The sequence below is a fragment of the Carcharhinus amblyrhynchos genome, chromosome 16, assembly GCF_965287045.1.
Source record: "Carcharhinus amblyrhynchos chromosome 16, sCarAmb.v2.hapA, whole genome shotgun sequence".
Lineage (NCBI taxonomy): Eukaryota > Metazoa > Chordata > Chondrichthyes > Carcharhiniformes > Carcharhinidae > Carcharhinus > Carcharhinus amblyrhynchos.
The window spans coordinates 30,083,871-30,107,070 of NC_137339.1; the positions used below are offsets into that span (position 1 = coordinate 30,083,871).

The 23,200-nt window shown below is 41.3% G+C and overlaps 1 protein-coding gene across 1 annotated transcript in view; it reads right to left on the minus strand.

Moving 5' to 3' along the window:
- Positions 1–449: 449 nt before the first annotated feature.
- The window catches only part of LOC145353933 (junctophilin-2-like), a 97,303-nt gene continuing 74,552 nt past the window's right edge, over positions 450–23,200 (minus strand). The window contains exons 4-6 of the mRNA XM_080204939.1: positions 10,959–11,902; positions 1,881–1,973; positions 450–1,107 (exon numbers count right to left, since the gene is read on the minus strand). Coding sequence (XP_080061065.1) covers positions 1,893–1,973; positions 10,959–11,902 — 1,025 coding nt within the window. The 3' untranslated portion in view covers positions 450–1,107; positions 1,881–1,892. The remainder of the gene's footprint in view (positions 1,108–1,880; positions 1,974–10,958; positions 11,903–23,200) is intronic.

A 23,200-nucleotide genomic window follows, 5' to 3' on the forward strand; every position in this document is an offset into this window, starting at 1 on the left:
AAGGAAATCTGAATGCAGAACAAGGTCTGCACCTTGAAGATGTACAACTGCTCAAAATGCCAAAGGTTTTTGTCAAAAATATATAGTTACAAACTGCAAGTTTACATTTTTTTACACTAATATGGCCTTCAAAATGTAAAGTAGTATTAAATTTGTTACAAAGAAGTTTTGGCCTTCCTTGAATTTTTAATCAATTTAATTTTGAAAGCACTGTGATATTAAGAGCAAATTTGTGCATTCCTTTTTACTTAGCTTATTACAGCGTTGCTCAAAAAATGAATACTGACTATATAAGAATGGTGGGTTGGCATAATTAGTCTTCAAATGTGGTAAAAACAGCTCACTGACAAACATGCAACGAACATGAATCATAATTCTCTTACTCATCTGATTAGGACTATAATGCAGAGAGAGAGAAAATGTGTTAAAAATTCACAGTAGACCATATAAAAAGCCCTATGAATGCAGTGCAAAGCATCCATGTTCTCTTTTTCCAAAAGACAACCTCTAAGGAAGAATTCTCCTCTGTTAGGTATTTTAGTGGGAAAAGGTGTGCATAAAATGGGGAATACCACTTTACATTCTTTCACCAGCAATAAAAAACAGAGGAAAATATAGCCCTAAATCTTTGAGTTAAGAGTTAAGTATACAATAATACCCATGTTTCATTGTACTCAATTTAACCAAAAGTGTCATCAAGCTACAAAAATATGTGAGCAAGATCTCCCTGAACTAACTCAACTTTTTCTTGTTTATGAAATAGAACCATAAGAATTTTTTTCTCTCCCTCTCCCCTCCCTTTTGTACAATAATTCAAGCTTTCAAGCACAATCCTTGGCAGCTAGTACTGTATAATATAAACACAGGCAAAAGGTAAGGCAGCTGTTAGTTTCTACAAATAAATTCAGGTCAGGTGTACATCTTCCAATGTTGCTCATTTCCAAAACTGTAGGGCACAGAATGGTGACAGAAAACAGATCAGGGAATTCTTCAAAAGGGGCCACTGAAGTCAAACTCTGCAGTGTCTCTGAGTGTCAAGTCTTGCAGGATGTACAACTTTCCAAAGGTCTTCCTCCTTATTTTCAGCAGGAAATAGTGCAAGAGCTTCTGCAATAACAACAAAGAATTTGAGTGACGACACTCTTGTTTGAAGTGTAACACTCTAAGAGCATTACAAGAAAACCATTGGGTGGGATTCTCTGGCCTCCCCACTACATGTTTCTCAGGTGGGAGGCAGCTCCAACCCATGCCGCAGAGAAACCCATGGCGGGATTACACGTTAGCGGTCCAGAAGATTCTGCTGGTGTGAACAGCTGGAAAATTCAGCCTTAAGCTATTATTTTTACTACTGGGTCAAACGACAATGTTTAAAGGATCAGAAATGTTATGGTGCTTAAACCCCCCGTCCCCTACACCCTCAGATCTAACACCAATTGTGAGAAGTTCATGAACTTCATGTCACTGAGATTAAGACCATCTTATCAGCTACATCTGCCACATTTCTCACTTCCAATGGCTTACCAAACCAAACATCTTCTAAAACTCTCCCCTTCCTAGCCCTGAACTCACATATCTCTCCAGTTTCTTTCTCATCTCCCCTTATGCCCTCTCTGAGCTCCTCTTGTCCATGAGACCCACCTCCTGTTCCATTGATCCTATCTGCACTGAACTGCTGATCACCCACCTTTCCCTGCTGGTCCCATTTTCACCAATATTGTTAACGATTTTCTCTCTTCAAGGCTATTGTTCCTCTTTCCTTTAAACCTGCCCTCTCCTAATAAAAATGCTGCAGGGAGGTGCCATGGAATGTCTCTTTTTATGTTAAAAGTTGCTAAGTTGTTTTTACTGCTTGGTTAACTGAACGAAAATGTGCTTCTTACCTCAGAAACAAGTCATGTGAGTAAATGGACAAACAAGATGGCTAGGCCGATGTTCAGCAGAATGACCATGGCAATCATAATAGTATTAGGTCCCTGAAATAAACATAAATTATTTGTCAACATGCAGCTTCTATTCATTTAGAGCAGATGCAAATAAGACTTTTTTTTAATCATTTTTACATTCCATAAGCGTTCGATTTTTCCAATAACGTTTTAGGGTTGAATTGCATTTTAGAGTTGCAGCATGAAACTGGTAATAAGAAAAGCAATTCAGAAATCTGGATCTTTACACATCCTCCCACAGGATCAGTCTCGTCTTACTTTCAATGACATTTGCTGAAGCATGAGACATATCACATCACAGGCTTAGTTTATACAAAATAAAATGATTTATTATATGTTTTTGAAAAGACCATGCACATTTAGTTTAAAGGAAATGAGAGTGATTCATTGCAATGTTATTCTTAAAAGATTTGAAACCACATATGGTATCAGTTAAGGTAGTGCTACAGTTCAAACAACTTTCAACATTGATATCACAGACTTACTAAAAATACTTGTTGTAAATATGTGTAAAAATAATTCCATTGTCAACTTTGATGACATAATGTTGCTTTAATACTCAATTACTTCCCATAATGGCTGGCGTTCATACAGATTTAAATGAAGCACGATTGAACAGGACATGGAGTGTATGCAGGCTGTAATCAAGAGGATAGTGGCAAGACAATCACATACTTTATGTTGCTCACCACGCCACAAATCTTGAGCTTTTAGCACTTCAGTCCATCCAGAAAGGGTTCAAACTCATGTTTATCTGATGTCTAACTGCTTTCTATTTTTCTTGAAGAAACAGTTTTTTTTATATATGGGATAACTGCAGGATAACCAGCCTGGCAATTGCAGCTTAGAATCAAGTCAAATCTCCGTACAGGTTTTGTAATCTTATCTGAGCAAATCCACACAACACCAAGGCGATGCTGGTTCATTCATGCACATTAGTGGACAGATCTGTTATCAAGAATTGGGGTTCTTTGAATGAGCTCCAGATAATTTGATGATCAAAGCTTAAATGGGTACCATGATCAGAATTTGAAACAATGCCCAAATATTCATCAGTGCTTTAAACTGCTTAAACTTCAGCAGTGCTACTGCATGAACCTCAATCATGAGATCTTCTCCATCTTTGTTCTGATAGCTTGATTCTACATTATCTGGGTTAAATAAATGGTGAGTAAGTCTATACTGAACACTGAACAAGCGAAAGTCCTGTAGTTGGGTGTAGATTTGGAATTTCAGGGAACTTTTTTTTAAAGATTTTACCCCAAATTTTTGTGAGCAAGATTAATCCTTGTTACAACCAACATTCTAGGGATGTAGATTCTAACCAGGATTCTTTTCTTCTTATATTGCCATCAGAGCTTGCAATCATGATGATGGCACACCTGTTTGACTTTGCTAGTGAACAAGTTCGGGGTTCTGCAAATGCACAAAATAAAATGGAAATCCGGAAGTTTCTCTCAATGATTCAATGTTCCTCCAGAGAAAGTGTGCCGTTGAGTCATCCCCAGACTGCAACCTTGAGCAATCAATTCACTGATGAGAACTTTCACTTCACTTCTACACTGTTAGTCTCACTGTAAAATACTTGATAAAGTTACACCCTGTTGAGTGAGGCATAATTGGATTTTTAAACACCAGACTAATTCTATAATTGTTGCTAAATAACTAATCTAATATTTTCATTAACTATTAGCTGAAATGTTACTGTTCCACCCACCACAGAATCCGAGTGGGCAAGGAGTAGACAATGAAAATGTCCATTGATCTCGGGCAGGATTTTCTAGTATTGCTCCAGCAAGGCTGTAAAATCCCACCCAATATTTTATAACTATTTTATAAATATTTGTATGTTTTGTAATTTTGTATTTGTGAAATGTCAAATTTCTCCACTATGATAAATTTTACATATTTTTCAAATACTTCCTTAAAATTTACATTGATATTTTAGCTTCTATTTGAGTCAAATCATGATCATTTACTTTACTATTTGAAAAATTAATATAAAGTGAAGGTTAATTAGTGCTTTTAATTTTCTGACTTGCTGTCTTTGAAAATACTTCAATTATGATTGACTGCTTACCCTGCTTGCTAACAACACTGCTGTGGCATTCCCAGAGATCCACTTAACATGGCATGAGAATTAAACCTACCCAAAAATGGATGGGTTTGGATCAGGTGAGATGTGAACATTTTTAAAAATTTCAAACCTGATTGCAGATTGTCTATTTACAGTTTAACAAAGGCATGCTAGCAGTTCCAAGAAGGCAAGGTGGTTATTTAATGTTACAACAAAGTTGTGTGGCATGCTGTAGTAGTAAAGATGCATGGCAGAGCAAAGGTTAATGTAGGACGGGACTAGCAGTCCCCATGGTATGATGTTGTGATGATGCTGTGCCTTTAAGAAATGTATTTATATCATGATTCTTGTGAAGGGTATGTTTAGAAGTCAGCTCTATTTACATGGTGCAGATTAGCACTGCTACCTCACAGCACCAGGGACCAGGGTTCAATTCCAGCCTTGGGGCATTGTCTGTGTGGAGTTTGCACATTCCTGTATCTGCATGGGATTCCTCCAGGTGCTCTGGTTTCCTGCCACAGTCCAAAGATGTGCAGGATAGGTTGACTGGCCATGTTAAATTGGACCTACTATCAGAAGATTAGCAGGGTTAATATAGGCTTACGGAAATAGGACCTGGGTGGGATGGTGGTTGGTGCAGTCTAGATGGGCCGCATGGCCTCCTCCTGCACTGTAAGAATTCTAAGAAGACAGCCCGCATGCTGAGAATGCAGAATAGTTGCTCTGAGATAATGGGGTGTTTGTTTTAATCCGAGTTAATACATTTGTGTCTATTTTAGGGGTTTCAGAACAGTGTTTAATTAGGTTGGTTGACAAGAGAAAGAGTCATGTGAATGGATGGAGCTAAGCTTACAGGGAAGAAGTTTAGTTTCTGCTTGAACCTGAAAGAAGCAAGAGGTGTTTTTCTCTCATATTCTAGAGGCTGCTGTTTAAGTGTCAGATGGCATGTATCCCTTTCCAAGGCATTGGTGAGGCCGCAGCTGGAGTACTGTGTGCAGTTTTGGGCGCCGTACTTATGCAAGGATATCTTGGCCTTGGAGGGAGTGCAGAGGAGGTTTACTAGGCTGATGCCGGAGTTGAGGGGGTTGAGCTATGAGGAGAGGCTGAATAAATTAGGCGTGTACTCGTTAGAGTTTAGAAGAATGAGGGGAGATCTCATTGAGACGTATAAGATGATGAATGGGATGGATAGGATAGAGGTGGTGAGACTCTTCCCGCTCAGAAAGGATAGTAGGACTAGGGGGCACAGCCTCAAGATAAAGGGGGGGGGGCGGTTTAGAACGGAGTTGAGGAGGAACTTCTTCACTCAAAGGGTGGTGAATCTCTGGAATTCTCTGCCAGTTGAAGTGGTGGAGGCTACCTCGCTAAATATTTTTAAGAAGCGGGTTGATGGGTTTTTGATAAGAGAGGGGATTAAGGGTTATGGGGAGAGGGCGGGAATGTGGAACTGAGCCACGACAGATCAGCCATGATCTTACTGAATGGCGTGGCAGGCTCGAAGGGCTAGTTGGCCTACTCCTGCTCCTATTTCTTATGTTCTTATGTTCTTATGTGTTCAAAGGCTCCATGACTAATTACAAGTAAAAAGCAAGTAAGCATGTGTTGTTGGCTAACTGATTTTTGAAGAGGTTTTTAAGCCTATGAGGAATATTGCTTAAATTGGAATAAATAGAGATAAGTTAGAGTTAAGAATTGCATCTTGTCAAGTTTAAGTCCTTCAATCAGTAAAAGTTAAGCCAATTCATTCATTATAACTAACTAAAGCTTGCTTTAATAAAAGCTTCCTGGTGTGTCAATTGAATCACTCATGGAATGAAACACCATATCTTCACACAAATGCCAAAAGCAAAAAATAGCTGGGGTCCAGTCTAACTTCACAATATACCTTGGGGTTTCTGATCTGGTCCCTAACAATGTATGGAATCTCATGGTTTTAGACTCAGATAGAACACTCAAAGTAGCTTGTATGGAGAAGCAGCTCCCTACATAACTATATCTGGATGGGATCTATAAATAGTTCAAGATCAACAATAATTTGTACTTAAACATACAAGCATCAAGATCCTCATAAATGAGACACCATGGATAAATCGAAAATGCAATTTGGTGCACAGCAGTAAAACCCTATTATAACGTGGTTGGCAGCACTGAAGCTGCTAAAAGATATTACATCGGTGGTGGGACACAACATGCCGAACATCAGCAGTGGTATGAAAGGTGGCATTTGAAATGATGAATTCAGAACAGTATCGCACAGCATGAAAAATTAAAACCAGCTGAAGCCAGACCAGAGAAATGTGTGCCTAAGAAGAAAAATTGAAGAAACAATTGAAGAAGCTTCACTACAGACCTAGATGTTGAGGAATCCACCAGATTCCTCATTGGGCATCCAATGCAAGACCCCCAAGTATTGAGAGTAAAAGAAAAAGATAAACCTGATTAAATCATGAAGACAGCTGAACAAGAACAAAATTTACAAAATCCTGATTAACACAAGAGTCAAAGAACCTGGTCAGTTTCCAAGATAGGATTAAAGTTACAAAAACAAAGTTGTACTTAAATTGCAGAAGAGATGGCTGTCCCAGGGCTCAGCAGATTACAGCAGTGGTGAGGCAGTGGCATACTGGTATTGTTACTGGACAAGTGGTCCAAGATAATGCTGTGGGGACCCAGGCTCAAATCCCACCATGGCAGATGGTGACATTTAAATTCATAGAATCCTAGAATCCCTACAGTGCAGAAGAGGCCATTTGGCCCATCTAGTTTTCACTGACTTTCTGAGAGAGTATTTTACCCAGGCCCTCTCCCCATCCCTGTAACCCCACATTTACCATGGCTATTCCATCTAACCTACACATCTTGGGACACTAAACAGCAATTTACCATGGCCAATCCACCTAACCTGCACATCTTTAGACAATGGGAGGCAACTGGAGTACCCAGAGGAAACCCACAAAGGCATGATGGGGAGAATGTGTAAATTCCATACAGCCACCCAAGGCCGGAATTGAACCCCGCTTCCTGGAGCTGTGAGGCAGCAGAGCTAACCATTGTGCCAGTGTGTTGCCAATTAAACATCTGGAATCAAAAGTCTAAAGGTGATCATAAAAACCCATCTGATTCACCAATGTCCTTTAGGAAAGGAAATCTGCCATCCTTACGTGGCCTATATGTGACTCCAGATCCACAGGAATGTGTTTGACTCTCAAATGCTCTCTGAAATGGCTAGGGAATATCAAGTTGAACACGCACGTCACATGAATGAATTAAAAAAATGGTGGCCTTGTGGCACTGAAGTTAAAAATAGTTATATAAAAATTGGTTGGCAGAGTCAAAGGTTTGAGAGAAAAAAACCTTGCAGAGTAGAATAGGTGTAGGGTGATGCGGCGGCGCGGGCTCGTTGGGCCGAAGGGCCTGTTTCCCGTGCTGGGTTGTTCTTTGTTCTTTGAGTAAAGAGAAGGGCCTACAGAGCTTGGGAGAGATGTTGAGCTCCTGGCTTCCTTATGGAAAAGTGCTGCAGAGTTAGTAACAGCTTGTAACTTTGAAAAAACACACTCCTGCTAAAACTCTTGAAGCATGGGATGTCTAACATCTAAAGTTCCTGCACACTTGAAAAAACACAAAAGAATCATCCTGAAACTGGTCTTTGCAACCCTGCAAAGAAATTGCTGCAGTATTGAAAGTTATAAACAAAAGCAGCCATGATTGCTGGGGAGCTCACCAGCATTTGAAAAGTGCAGGGAACTCAGAACAAAGAAAACGGACAGCTGCAGACAACCTGAGCAAAACAAAAGTTTCTTGAAAGTGCTGTCACAGATTCAAATTGCAACAGCAGATGGCAGTGCAGAGTGTACAAATGGCTGTGAATGGAAGAAAGCTATGTGAAGTAACTGAGAAAAACAAAACACATTAAATGTAAATTAAAGTTTTCCACAGGTAAATATTTGGATCACTGCTGAACTGGAAGATTTGAAGCACAAGATTCAAGCTGAGGCAACGAGACGACGCACTGGAGTCTGGAGTGAGTTGGCAAAAGGTCCAACAAGAAAATAAATAGCTGAAAGCACAGCTGATTGTCTTTCAACATCAAATGCAAAAGGAATGTCACCATTGAGCAACATGAAGAAATGAAGAGTGTTTTGAACAGCAGAATGAAGCACAGCAGAATAAATTAAAGGAGACTTTGTTGAATTACTGAAAAATGTAAGATGACGCGTGAGCTTCGCAAAGAAAAGGAAAACCTGTTGACAAACCTTCGCATGCTACAAGAATCCCTCAAGTCAAATAAAATGAAAATGCTGGATAAACTCAGTAGGGCTGGCAGCAATTGTGGGGAGATAAACAAGTTAACAGAGCTGTTCTGTGGAAGGGTGATAGGGACTCGAAATATTGCTGGAATTTTACTGCTCCACCCACCATGGGAATCAGAATGGGTGAGGGGTGGACAATGGGAAAGTTCATTGACCTCGGGAGGGATTTTATGGTTTCAGCACGAGTGTGGCCTTAAAATCCTGACCATTAAGTCTGATTATCTCTCGATAGATGCTGCCAGCCCTGCTGAGTTCATCCAGAATTCTCTTTTTATTTCAGATCCACAACATCATCAGTATTTTGCTTTTATTTCATCCTTCAACTCAAAGTTTGCTCCACCAGAAAATCACGAAGAGACGCAAAATGAATTTTACATGACTGAACAAACTGAAGAACCAGTTAGCAGAATGGACTCAGCATTGTTCCATACTCCAAAAGGAAGCCAACAGCTACAAGAAACAGACTGAAGAGCTGAAGAAGCAATTGAATGGAAAAGAGGAATAATTGAAATGAAAAGCGAGAGAACTTCCAATGCTGCGAATGGATAATGAAGCCATGGGTAGCACGGTTACAGAACTGAAACAGATTAAGACTTCCCCAGACACAGACCTGGCCAACAGTGAAACCACATCAAATCCTTACAGTGCAGGAGGCCATGTGTCCGTACAGTCTGCACCAACTCTCCGACAAAGCATCATACCCAGACCCTATACCTGTAACCCCACATATATACCCTCACCTATACATCTTGGGACAAGAGAGAGAACTTAGCATGGCCAATCAACCTAATCTGCACACCTATAGACTTTGGGAGGAAACCAGAGCATCTGGAGGAAATCCACACAGACACAGGGAAAACATGCAAACTCCACACAGTCGCCCAAAGCCAGAATTGAACCAGCGTCCCTGGTGTTGTGAGGAAGCAATGTTAACCACCATGCCACCAAGGTGAAGGACAAAGGCAAAGTCCAGCTGCAGACAGAGAACAAAAAGACAGAAGTGTGATCGGAAAATATAAATCTGACCCTGGAATGCAAGATATTTATTGAAGAAGAACACTAGATAACTCAGACATACTGAAAATCATTCAGCTGAATCAAAAGATTCATAAGCTTGCCAAATGATCTGACAATGAAATAGCAAACAAATACTTGGCTAAAATTGAGAAACATGGATATGAAAGTTCCATTTGGGAAACAAAATGGTAAAATATGGCAGACACCATGGAAAACACCGCCCAAGGTTATAAAGTCAGAAACTTGAGGTGAGGGAGAAGGGATAGTAAGTAAAGACTGCATTGCAAATAGTTGGAAAAAAGGAGGATGTTGTATTATGTACCTGCATGCCATTGTAATGAAAAGGTGCATGGCAGAGCAAGGGTTAACTTGGGGCATGCATAACACTGCCCAAGGTGTGATGTATAGAATTATTATAACTTTGGCCATCTAACAGTGGAGGTGGTTCAGGAAGATCAAACTTGGGCTTTCCAGCCCAGAACTTACTTCCAATGGAAGTGAAATGGCATTGGGTATCAGTCCAGATGCCAACCCACTAAAGTTTCAGGCCTTCCTGATTCTTTCTTCTCCTCCTAATGCCAATATTCCTTTTTATTATTCTGATGAAACAGCCTTGGTGCTAGGCTGTCAAGTAGAGCTGTTTGGGACATATTGCAGATCTCGTTCACATAGAAACATAGGAGATAGGAGCAGGAGGAGGCCATTTGGCACTTAGAGCCTGCACCGCATTTCATTACGATCATGGTTAATTGTCCAACTCTGTAGCCTAATTCCGCTTTCTCCCCATAACTTTTGATCTCATTCATGCCAAGTGCTATATCTAGCCGCCTCTTGAATATATTCACAACATTTTAATGTCACTTAGGACCTCTTTAAGCTCTCTTCCTCTATGAACTTAAGGAACCTGTATGTTTAGGGAGATGATTCTGCTCATTTCTGCAGAAACAATCTGAGGTCCCCATCACAGCATCCAGTAATCTCAAAAGAATCCAGCAAGTTAGTTTCACTAACAGAAGACATATTAAGTTTGCCTTCTTGTTCTGTTGTAAGTAGTTGGCACAAGCACCTTCTGTGCCTTGAATGCTTCACTAAATCAGGCATAAAGAACTTTCTCACACTTGCATGCATGTAGGAAAATATAGAGGTACAAGCTCGTGTCTTAACCCAATATAAGTTCTAAACTATTATTTATACCCATGCTTAAATAAATCAAACTACTAATGACATGGCATGTGTGTTCTATTCCTGAAAGCCAGTTGGTGAAGGATGGCACTAGAGGTAAACTTTAAACACTTCTATATATATATATATAAAATATATTATATATGTAGAGATACACATACACCTCCAAACCCAACCATTACAGTTTCAGTGAGCGTCTATTTATCAGTGCTCAAGTTAACGACTGTTAATGTACAATTGACACACAATTAACAATGTGGCCTTGCCCCTTTAACATGCCAGGATGTTAATGGCAATTTCCAAATATACCAGGAGGGCATTTATAAAATAGACTGGATATGCTAAAATCTACTTTGTGTCATAGAAGGCAACTATTTGTAAAATCAATTCATAAATCCATGCATAATCCCTGTGCCCTAATGAACTCACCTGATCAAACGGTGCCATCTCTGCAACCTCCTTCCCTGTTACTTCAGGTTGTGTTACTAACTTAGGTACTGGTTTTGACACTGGTTTTGACACTGGTTTAAGCCCAGGCTTGGGCTCAGGCTTGGACTGAAGTCTGGATTCTGGCTGGGGTTGCAACTGTTTTTCCTGTTTGGGATGCAGTGCAGTTTGTTGCACTTGCGCTGGCTTTGGTTCTGGTTCTGGCTTTTTTACTTTGACTTCTGGTTTTGGCTCTGGTGTTGAAGGTTTTGCTGGAATTTCTTCTTTCCTGACTGGCAATAATTTGACAGGAGCTTCATCATCCACTAAATCTAAAGGAGGAGGTCCTACTTGTGTCCGCACAGCATAACTGTGATAGCTTTCGTGGAATTTGGCATCATGCAGGTGGTGGGGTGGGACAGGTTCTCTTGACTTGATCTTTTGATTTGTAATAGGCTTGCTTTCAATTCTTTCTAGAGGCTTTATGTCCAAATCATAGTTGTTTGGTAGTTGCTCCTCCAATTTTGTTGGTGTTCTTCTGTTGCTCTGATGACTGGACGGCCTGGGAAGATTTCGGTTGTTGGCTGCCGATATGTTCTCAACTTGCAAGGTCAGTAAACCAGAAGGTGTTCCAGGACTGCTACTAGACCGGTTACTTTTATTTTGCTCTCCGTTCCAGTTTCCAGGACTCAAGTGGCTGGAGTCCTCCATCTTGGAATTTGATCCTCTAACTTTCCTGACCTCTGGCGGTGTCTCCAAAGGACTTGGTGAAGGAGTACCAGCAGGAGATGACTCAAGTGGGGTTGTAGCTTTCTCATGGAGTCCAGGACTCTCTGGAGGGGTAGGTGGAGGCTCCTCGATTGATGGAGGCTCCTGCTCTGTATTTTCCACATGATCCCCATTCTCTATCAATTCCTGAAGTAATCGTCTCTTCTGATATTCAGGACCTGAAAAAGAATAATTAGCTGTTTCAGTACAATTTAGGATATGCAGACTTCACATTATTTCACCAGTGTAATAATGCAAGCAAACCCGTTCACTTCCTTTGCACCAAAAAAGCTAAACAGAGACATTAATAAAAAAAAAATGATCTCTGCACCAAAAGGAAATTGTACTGAACTGAATTGTCAAATAGTTCCAAATATTACAGTTAATCCTCAGTCCATGGCAGCTAGCTGCATCTCTGGTAACTTATCCACTACCAGCATATACTGGAGAACTATTACTATGTGCCATGGTCCACAGTTTGATGGCAGCTTATCTCTATTTGAATATACAAAGTTCTTTGCTGCTAGTGAACATTGGGATAATGACCTCCATTATTCACTCTTGGAATGTGAACAATGCTTCCAAGTTATTGCTAATTGTGCATACCAGGAACTCAAAGGCAGCCTCCCTATTGGTTCCCAGTAAGTGCAGCCTCAAGACCCCTATTTGGTGTTAAAATCAGGATTCCATAACCTGTGGGAAAATCTTGCCCTTTAACTTTGTTTGTCTTTCCAAATATGCTGCCAGCCCTGTTGAGTATTTTCAGGATTTTCTGTTTTTATTTCAGGTTTCTACCTTCTGCACTATTTTGCGTTTGTCTCTACTTCAATGGTTCCAAAATTTGTCGAATTTACATATCTTCCTTGACAACATTTGGGCTATGATATGAGACCATGCTTTATGTCAAAAAAATTTTTTAGATTTATTGACTGAAAACCCAATTTTTTTTTAACAGGCTAAAGTCACATTCCAGCGACTTGGGATCGCAGTCAAAGATGGATGCATATTTGCATCACTGTTGCTTCTGCATTCCAAAACTACTGAAATGAAGCCAACCTGTCTGAAAAGCTGCACCAGGCCTTGAAAGAGATGAACAGGGATCACCTCCTATCTCATTAGTAAATCGTTCAATCACCTTGGTACTCAACTGGTCAGAGATAAATCATTAGACATTTGGATGATGGAACCCGGACTGAGAGAGGAATTCCCAGCTTTAATCTAATCGAGGTAATTAGAAGACAGCAGCCAAACCATATTGAGTCACTGGGCAATTGCAGGGCAATGTCATGTAGCTAGGAAATGGTCACAAGCCAACAATGTATTTAAACTTGTTTTCTCTGCAGAACTAGACAAGCAACTGAGACACTGAAGGAAAAAGACCCTGAATCGGTTCTCTCTCTCTCTCCCCGTTCTTCATCCAATTTGCAAGAATTGAACTCCATCTGCTGATTTTGATTACCCAGGTGCCACATATAGAGATTTAAATAAAGAACTCAACCCCAGGAGAATAGATAGGTAATTTGGCTACAGCTTTAAAACATCTTGAAGCCAAAAGCACACCAAGTGGAAGAGGCAGCTGGACCACCGAGTTCAGCCTGAAACCAACCAAATCATCCAACCTTCAGCAGCCATACACACTAATTTTCCTGAATTTTACATTACCTAATCTTTCCCCTCCACTCTGTGGTACATGTGCATGCATATGTGTGTTTGTGTGTCTATGAAAGTCAGAGCTTTCTGAAAAATTATTTTTACTTTCACTGGGTTAAGCATAATAAAAAAAACTACCCTTTTTACCCTTAAATAGAAGTCAAGTAAGTCTATCTGTTTGGGTTGATTTCTCCCATGCCCCCACTGGCATGATAAATAATGGATGTTGGAGGGGGGTGGGGGGAGAGGAATGGAGAATTCAGTGGGAGTCCAAAAAATTGATTTCACATCGATGTGAATTTACAATAGGACTTAGTCGCACATGGGAGAATTCTGCCCATTGTGTCTTTTTTGATCAGAACACATAAAGAAGTTAAGTGAATGGGCAAGAACATGGCAGATGGAATATAATGTGAATAAGTGGGAAATTATCTACTTCAATAGAAAAACAGAAAGATAGAGTATTTCTTAAATGCTGAGGTGTTGGTAAATGTTAATTTTCAAAGCAACCTAGGTTTTTTTGTTCATGAGTCACTTAAAGCTAGCATATAGGTGGAGCAAACAATTAGGGAGGCAAATGGTATGTTGGCTTTCATCACAAAGGGATTTGTGTACAAGAGTAAAGATGTCTTGCTGAAAATTGTATATAGCCTTGGTGGGGCCCCACCTGGAGTATTGTATAGTTTTGATCTCCTTAGCAAAGGAAAAATATATTTGCCATACAGAGAGGTTCACCAAACTAATCCCTGGGATGACTGGATTGTTTTATGATGAGAGATAGCAGAAACTAAGCCTATATTCTCTAGAGTTTTGAAGAATGAGATGTGATCTCATTAAAATTTACAAAATTATTATAGCATGTGACTTGGTAGTTGTAGATTGCATGTTTTCCCTGGCTTGTGAGTTGAGAACCAATGGGCACAGTCTCAGAGTAATGAGCCAGCCATTATGGGCTAAGACCAAGAGGAATTTCTTCACCCAAAGGGTAGTGAATCTTTGGAATTCTCTACCCCAGATGGATGTGGAAACTCAATCATGGAACAAGTTCAAGACAAAAACTGATAAATTACTGAACACTAATGACACCAAGGGTTATGGGGATAGCATAGGAAAACAATATTGAGGTAGGTAATCAACCATGATCTAACTGAATGGCAAACTTGGTGGGCCTATTAGCCCATTTCTATTTCTGTGCTACAGTTAAATACTCACGGTATCGGCATGTATATTCTTTTTATCAAAAACCTTGCAGACAATCAAAATAAGGGAGCCATTTGACTTTCCTCACCTGATTGTAACGGCTGTTCTAACTCATTCTGAAGAATATGCATTCAATCAATTAAATAAAAAGCAATAGTCCTTGAGTCAGCATAGGAAGAGACTATTTGGTCCACATTGTCTATACTGTTGTATTAAAGTAATCTAAAAGTGAATATCCTGCATGATTTATTTTCTCTGGACATTATTTTGTTTTAAATATTCATTCAATCTGAATTTGAGCAAGTCTATGGATGAAGGAATTGAATGCAGTATCTCCAAACTTGCAGACGACACTAAGCTGGGTGGCATTGTGTGCTGTGTGGAGGATGTTAAGAGGCTGCAGGGTGACTTGGACAGGCTGACTGACTGAGCAAATACTTGGCAAATACAATATAATGTGAATAAATGTGTGGTTATCCACCTTGGTGGCAAAAACAGGAAGGAAGATTATTATCTCAACGGTGACAGTTTAGGAAAAGGGGAAGTGAATATGACTTGGGTGTCATGGTGGAACTGAAGGTTGGTATTCAGGTGAGGAAAGCGTTCTGGCCTTCATAGCAAAAGGATTTGAGTATAAACATAAGGATGTCTTGCTCATTAATACAAAGCCTTGGTGAGGCTACACGTTGAGTACTGTATGCAGTTTTGGTCTTCTAGTCTAAGGAAGGGCATTCTTGCTATTGAGGGACTCTAGCAAAGATCCACTAGACGGATTCCCAGAATGGCAAGACTGACATATGAAGACAGACTGAATTGACTGGGCTTGTACTCACTGGAATTCAGAAGAATGAAAGGGGATCTCATAGAAACATATAAAATCCTGATGGGACTGGAGAGGCTAGATGCGGGAAGAAAGTTCCTGCTGTTGGAAAGTTCAGAACTAGGGGTCACAATCTAAGAATAAGGAGTAAGCCATTCAGGACCGAGATGAGGAAGAACTTCTTCAGAAGTGTTGTGAATCTGTGAAAACTGTTGGGGCCAGTTCAGTAGATATGTTCAAGGGGGAGCTGGATGTGGCCCTGTCAGTTAAAAGGATCAAGGGGTATGGAGAGAAAGCGGGAGTGGGATACTGAAAGTGCATGATCAGCCATAATTATATTGAATGGTGGTGCAGGCTCATAGGGCCGAATGGCCCACTCCTGCACCTATTTTCTAGTTTCTAAATCAGTTTGTTCTCTTGTAATTTACAGATCAAAATAACTATAGGTAATGAGAGTATTTTATGAAAGATAAAAAGTTTTATATGCTTATGTCACATTGCTACAGAGATATAAATAACTGGCCTTAATGCTGGTGTAAATACATGTTTGGAAGCTCACCTTAATGCCAAATATAACAACAAGATTGTAATGAATCTGGTTCAAGCAGTGAGAGAGACAGAATCGATGGCTAGGAAATGGAAGTTTGTGGCAGGGCCTGAACATATTTAGTCTTCCCAATATTTAACTGGAGGAGATTTCCACTCAGGTAAGCAATTAGAAATGACAAAAGAACTGAGAGAAAACATACCACTGGTTAAATTGCTGTTAAGGTGTGTTAAGAATTTCCAATGCCTTCAGATAAGAACAGATTGCACAATCCAATGCTGACAGCTGTGATGATGAAAACATTGCAAACACAATTGCCATGAAGATTATTGGATTATGACAGTTTGGAAAGTCAATGCTGTAGAATATGATGGATGAATGTTTTGATCCCTCTTTAATGCAATCAACTGTTATTAAACACTGAAGCATTTTAAGCATAGAATTTGGGATTAATTTATAAAAATGAAAAGTTAATTTACATTTTAGGCGGGACTGTTGTCATTCATAGCCTGCTTATAAATTAGTTTCAAAGAAACCAACTAACTTCAACATTTATGACAGTGGCGCTTTGTAATAAATAAATGTGACTGATATACAGTGAGGAATTTGTAGAATAACGGGCGAGATTCTCTGACCTCTCAGCCACGTGTTTCCTGCTGATGGGAGGTGAAGTGTTATTTGCTAGCAACGGGAATTCCCATTGACATCACCCCACACCGGTGGGAAACTTATGGGCAGGAGTGCATTGCCAGCAGGACTGAGAATCCCGCCAGTATGAATGGAGAATTCTGGCCAACATCTTTTGAAGATCCCTGAGAATATCTTGCTTTTGTGTATATTCTGGGATCTTGTAAACGCTGACATAAATCATTCAACTGGATTATTCATTACCAGTTTCCACATCTACACTGATGACACTCAGCTCCACCTCATCTCTCAGTAGAGTAGTGGTATAAACTAGAATGTGTTTTCATTCAGCCTCTGATCTTCAAATAAGCGTTCTTCAAGGCAGCCTTCATGACAAAACAACACAGAATCACCGAACAGAAACTGATAGCCAAGTTCCACACACATGAGGGCGACCTCAACCGGGACCCTGGGTTCATGTCACACTATCTGTAACTCCCACGACTTGCCTGGACTTGTAAAATCTCACTAACTGTCCCGGCTGGAGACAATTCACACCTCTTTAATCTGTGCTTAACCCTCTCTCCACTCACATTGTCTGCACCTGTAAAGACTTGATTACCTGTTAAGGCTCGCATTCCAACCATTGAGTTTGTGTCTATATATGCCCAATCCTGCACTAACCTGATGAAGGAGCAGTGCTCTGAAAGCTCATGCTACTGAATAAACCTATTGGACTTTAATCTGGTGTTGTGAGACTACTTACTGTACTTACCCCAGTCCAACGCTGGGAACTCCACATCAAACAGAGGTACTTTCTATGGTAAATTTGTGTGAAAGTCAGCACTATCCTATAATCTGCTAGGTTCTTCATATAATGCAAGTGGCCTTTAGGGACATTAATTTCTTTGGTCACTAAAGTGAGTAAAAGTGGACATGAGTATACTTGGAAATAATACAAAGGTCATGAACTTTTCAGCAACTATCATGATTTAGAGACTCTGGCTGCTTTCACACTGATATCATCAAGTACAGTTGATTCCTTCAAAATAAAATTTACAGCAAGATAAAACTGAGGAAAGGAGTTAATAGGAAAGAATGTAGTTAAGTCCTTGTTAAACATACATCATAAACTTCTTTTTATTCATTCCTGAGATGTGAATGTCATTGGCAAAGCCCACATTTATGGCCTAATCTCAATTTCCGTTCAGAATTACATACTGTGTTAATCTCAAAGGGGCTTTTTGTTCTATAACTATACAACAGATTTATAGATTTGTTCTGGTATATTTTATAAAAGAGCAATCATTTAAGAAAAATAACGGCAGTACTTTAATATTTTGTTAAACATTTAATGGAATTTTATGTGCCTATATTTTGTTTGAAGGAAACATACAAATTAATTAATGATTTAGAAAGCGTACTAAGTATTTTCTGCACCCTATCACATTTATATCCTTCCCAGAGTGTGGTGTCCAGAAGTGGGACACAATACTCCAGTTGAGGCTGAACCAGTGTTTAATACAGGTTTACCATTTGCACACATATTCCTTTACCCCTGCACCCCCCCCTTAGAATTCTATTCTTTATGCCTCTCCTCATTCTTCTGACAAAAATGAATTATTTCACACTTCTCTGCAATAAATTTCATCTGCCAGTTGTACACTCATTCCATCAACCTTTCAATGCTCTGTTTGAATCCATCACTCACTACCTCATACTTGAGGTGACTCAATATGGCAAACAATTAACTAAAGAGTTTATTGATAAGAAAAAGGAAGGATTCAACAGCATTACTAGTACAGGTCTACTCCTGTAAGCACCCGAACTCCAAATGAAGCCCTCTAATCCCCGACTGCTTGCCCTCGTTCCTGATTGGCCAAGATTCACATGCTTACGTTCCATTGGCTTCAGCCTGGTCACATGACCCACAAAGGGTCACCCCTTAAATGAGCCACGTAACCACAATCCTTTCCCCCTAACTTCTTGGATAACTTACGGTAAAACAAAAGAACACAACAGTAAACATGTAGGCAGAGAAACAAGAATATTACAGAAGAGAAGCCAGGAGAAAACAGTTCATAACATCAGCCACTCCACAGACTTCCAGACTCTGGTAGAACACTGTAACTCTGTCAGGGGTTCTTCAGCAGCCGACAACATAGGATCCACTAATGAAGCAGACTCTTCAGCCACCTCTGGAGCTAAGCCCTGGTTGGCTCCTTAGCTAGACCACTGAAGCCAAGGTTGTCTTGGTCCCACCGTGAGCATGAAAGTGTCTTGTTCAATGGTTGGTACATAAAAACTTGAAGCGGGGCACACTTAATCATCACCTGTTCAGTCAACCGTCAAAGTCTGGCCACTAGCTCTCCTAGCTCTCTAATTGCTGAATGAAATTTGTATCTTTGCATGATTATGGAAGGTCAGGGGTTGTACTGATCCTTAATCAAATTGACTAACTAGTTCAAGTTTGTGTCCAGAGCTTCAGGTGACATCAAACTCCAAACCAGGTTTTAAGTGTGTGGGTCACAGACTGAGCAGTATCACCTCATCTTTCTCCTCAGTTGCAGTTTAGTTTGCCACAAAGAAATACAGCAGTCTCTCAATATACTACCCCCAACACTTGATCTCAGGGTCAAATGGTTCTAGCTTCCCAAATAATGGCATCTCAAGACAGAGTCTTTACCCTTTTGTACTTTGACTTCAAGTGATTACTCTCCTCCCCCTCCAACTCTGCATTTGCAGGCTTCTCAATGACTGATTCGGTTTTTTATCATCAGCAGTGCAATAACTCAAAGTGACTCAATGTGGCTAACAATTAACTAAAGAGCTTATTGATAAGAAGAACTAAATACACGAAGGGTTCAACAGCACTACTAATACAGATCTACTCTTCACAATATCCTGACTGCAACTGAAGTCCTCCAGCTCTGGGATTATTCGCCCTCACTCCCAGTTGGCCAAGGTTCATGTGCTCATGCTTTGGCATGGTCATAGGGCTCATGAAGGAGCACCTCTTAAAGAGGCCATGCTACCATGCTTCAAAGTTTTGTGTCATCTGCAAACTTTGAAATTTTCTCCTGGACACTAAAATCTATATCACAAATACAGATCAAGTTGTGGTCCTAACACCAACCCCTAGGGATGCCACTGTATACCTTCCTCCAATCTGAAAAACAACTGTCACTCAGGCAACTATGTACCCATACTACCATTTTTATTGCACAGACTTCAGCTTTGCTGACAAACTCATATGTGGTTCTTTATCAAATACCTTTTGAAAGTCCATACACACTACATCAAACACATAACACATATCAACCCTCTTGATGGTCAGTGCCAACTCTTGTACAGGAGGACAGTGTCGCAAAAGGATGAATGATCTCTTCCGTTCTGCAAGGCTAAGTCACTCTTCCCATCATTCTCAATTCTCACACATCCATCACACATCCACAGGGAACTCACTCACTGCCAGCTCAAGGAAAAACACCACTCACTCTCCTATACACATCTTCATCTCTCCTGTGGGTCATGTCTTTATCACCTCACTTGCTCCCATTCACCATCCACACAAGTCTGACATCCTTAACATCTGCCCTGGCACATGTCTTGCTTACATGCTCTCCATCAGTCTCTGTGTAAGACAAGTTGGCTCACAATAAGAGAGAGAGATGCCAGATGGGGGAGGAATGCTCTAGTTGTAAATTTTCTCCAAATTCAAGGAGAGTGTCTTCCAGTTGGTCAGGGAAGAACCCAGGCATTCCTATATTGATGGTGAGGTGGGTACCAATAATCCAAGTGAGGATCCAGAACACATCATCTATCACACCAAAATGATGTAAGTCATGTCTCTTGTATCTGAATCATATCTATCATGCACTAATGAAACCTCCCTTCTCTCAATGGCATATCAGAAGAGTAGCCCAGAGTCCATCAGCTAGGGCCAAGAAAGGCATGACACCAGCAAAGCTGATTTCTCTGACATAGAAAATTGAAGGACCATCACAGAGAGGCCTCTGGGTCACAAACTTGTAAGCACCTCACTCTCTCTGATCCAAAGCAGGCGGAGGCAGGACGTCCCCGAGTGCCTGCACTTGGAAGACTGCTGGAGGCCAAAAATCTGCTGAGGCAGATTATATGCCTTTAGACTTGATTATGCCTCAGTTGTTGGAACTCCAAACGCAAATTCAGGAACATCAGGTAGGGATGTCAGCTACACTGCTCAGATTGAAAGGCAGAATGGAGGAGTCCTACCGCCTTCTGTCTGAGGAGATAGCGCCAACATTCTGAGTCAATAGGCTAACACCTAGGTGATGACTGCAGTGGAAAATTTGATGCAAAACTCTTTCTTGCACTGCTTCAGGTCATGCACTTCATGGCGTAGGCACTTGTGGGCACCCATGAGTGCCAATGCTATAAGACAGCAGGGCATAAGAACATAAGAACATAAAAAATAGGAGCAGGAGTAGGCCATCTAGCCCTTCGAGCCTGCCCCGCCATTCAATAAGATCATGGCTGATCTGTCGTGGCTCAGTTCCACTTTCCCGCCCTCTCCCCATAACCCTTAATCCCCTGTCTTATCAAAAACCTATCAACCCGCGTCTTAAAAATATTTAGCGAGGCAGCCTCCACCACTTCAACGGGCAGAGAATTCAAGAGATTCACCACCCTTTGAGTGAAGAAGTTCCTCCTCAACTCCGTTCTAAACCACCCCCCCTTTATCTTGAGGCTGTGCCCCCTAGTCCTACTGTCTTTTTTGAGCAGGAAGAGTCTCTCCACCTCTATCCTATCCATCCCATTCATCATCTTATACGTCTCAATGAGATCTCCCCTCATTCTTCTAAACTCTAACGAGTACAAGCCCAGTTTATTCAGCCTCTCCTCATAGCTCAACCCCCTCAACTCCGGTATCAGCCTAGTAAACCTCCTCTGCACTCCCTCCAAGGCCAAAATATCTTTGCGCAGGTGCGGCGCCCAAAACTGCACACAGTACTCCAGCTGCGGCCTCACCAATGCCCTATACAGCTGCAGCAAGACCTCCCTACTTTTATATTCAATCCCCCTCGCTATGAAGGCCAGCATCCCATTTGCCTTCCTGACCACATGCTGCACCTGCAAGCTGGGTTTTTGCGACTCATGCACAAGGACCCCGAGGTCCCTCTGCACCGCCGCCTGCTGCAGTTTTTCACCACGTAAGTAATAGTCCTTCCTACCATTCTTCCTACCAAAGTGGACCACCTCACACTTGCCAACATTAAATTCCATTTGCCATTTCCTGGCCCATTCGCCCAGCCTATCTAGATCCTTCTGCAGACTCTCCACACCCTCCGCACAATTTGCCGTTCCCCCAATCTTGGTGTCATCAGCAAATTTCGACACCCTACACTCGGTTCCCTCCTCCAGATCATCTATATAAATGGTAAAAAGCTGAGGCCCCAGCACCGACCCCTGGGGCACTCCACTAGTCACCATCCGCCAATCCGAATAGCACCTGTTGACCCCCACTCTCTGCCTCCTAATTGACAACCAATCCTCTATCCACGCTAACACCCTACCCCCAACTCCAAGTCCCTCGACCTTCTGCAATAACCTCTTGTGAGGCACTTTGTCAAACGCCTTCTGAAAATCCAGAAAGACCACATCCACCGGCTCTCCTCTATCCACCGCCCTAGACACATCCTCATAGAACTCCAGTAAATTTGTCAGACACGACTTCCCTTTAATGAAACCGTGCTGCGTCTGCTCTATCAAGCAATTCCATCTTGAGTTCATTCCAGTTGCCCATCTATCCCAAGAAGGAGGCCAGAGGCCCTTGAGCATCCAAGGATATGAGGAAAAGCCAATGCACAGAAGAGGGCCATCCACTCAGGTAACTCTGGGTGTATCCCACCTTCTTCCGGTGACCATTTTTGCTCCAGTTCCACAAGTTGAGGAGAGTGCCATTGCCACACAGCGGGACCCTGAATGCATGCCAGGATCCTCCAGATCTCAACCCTCCAGAGGATGCCCACCGGTGTCATCACAGGCAACAGAGCGTGGCTGACAGGCTGCCTCCATCTCCCAATTGGACCCTGGGGATATACCAAGACATAGCAGCAGAGTTAGAAAGGTTAAGGAAGTCTAGTTACATAGCATAGTCATGGGTGTTAGCCACTTGTAGTTAGGGTTCATCTCTGTAAATAAATTTTCATTCTTGCACCCTCTTTATGGCTCCTTGTTCTGATGAGATAGTTTCCTGAGTTTGGATGAGGTGAAACACTCTGCGCAACATTGCCATGATACAACTCAGGTCACAGAGTACCACACAGGAGTCAGACATTCACACTACCTCTTTAAGGAGCAATGAACTTTCCCCACTTCAAGTCGTCATCATCCTCCTGCAATTTTGGGACAATGGACAGCCACTCCCTTCCCATAACACAAGCCTTACCAGTAAGTATGTGCCTACCAGCAGACAGACATAAGAGCATTTTGCATCATTATCATAATCCATGAATCGGGTGGCTATAAGCATAGCCCGAATTGATCTGCCCCACCTGGCCATGATCATAGTCTCGTAGTCAACCTCCTCACCCTTTAGGACCTCCTTTTCATCTTTCACCTCAAGTCCTTCTCATCCAAGGAAACGTACTA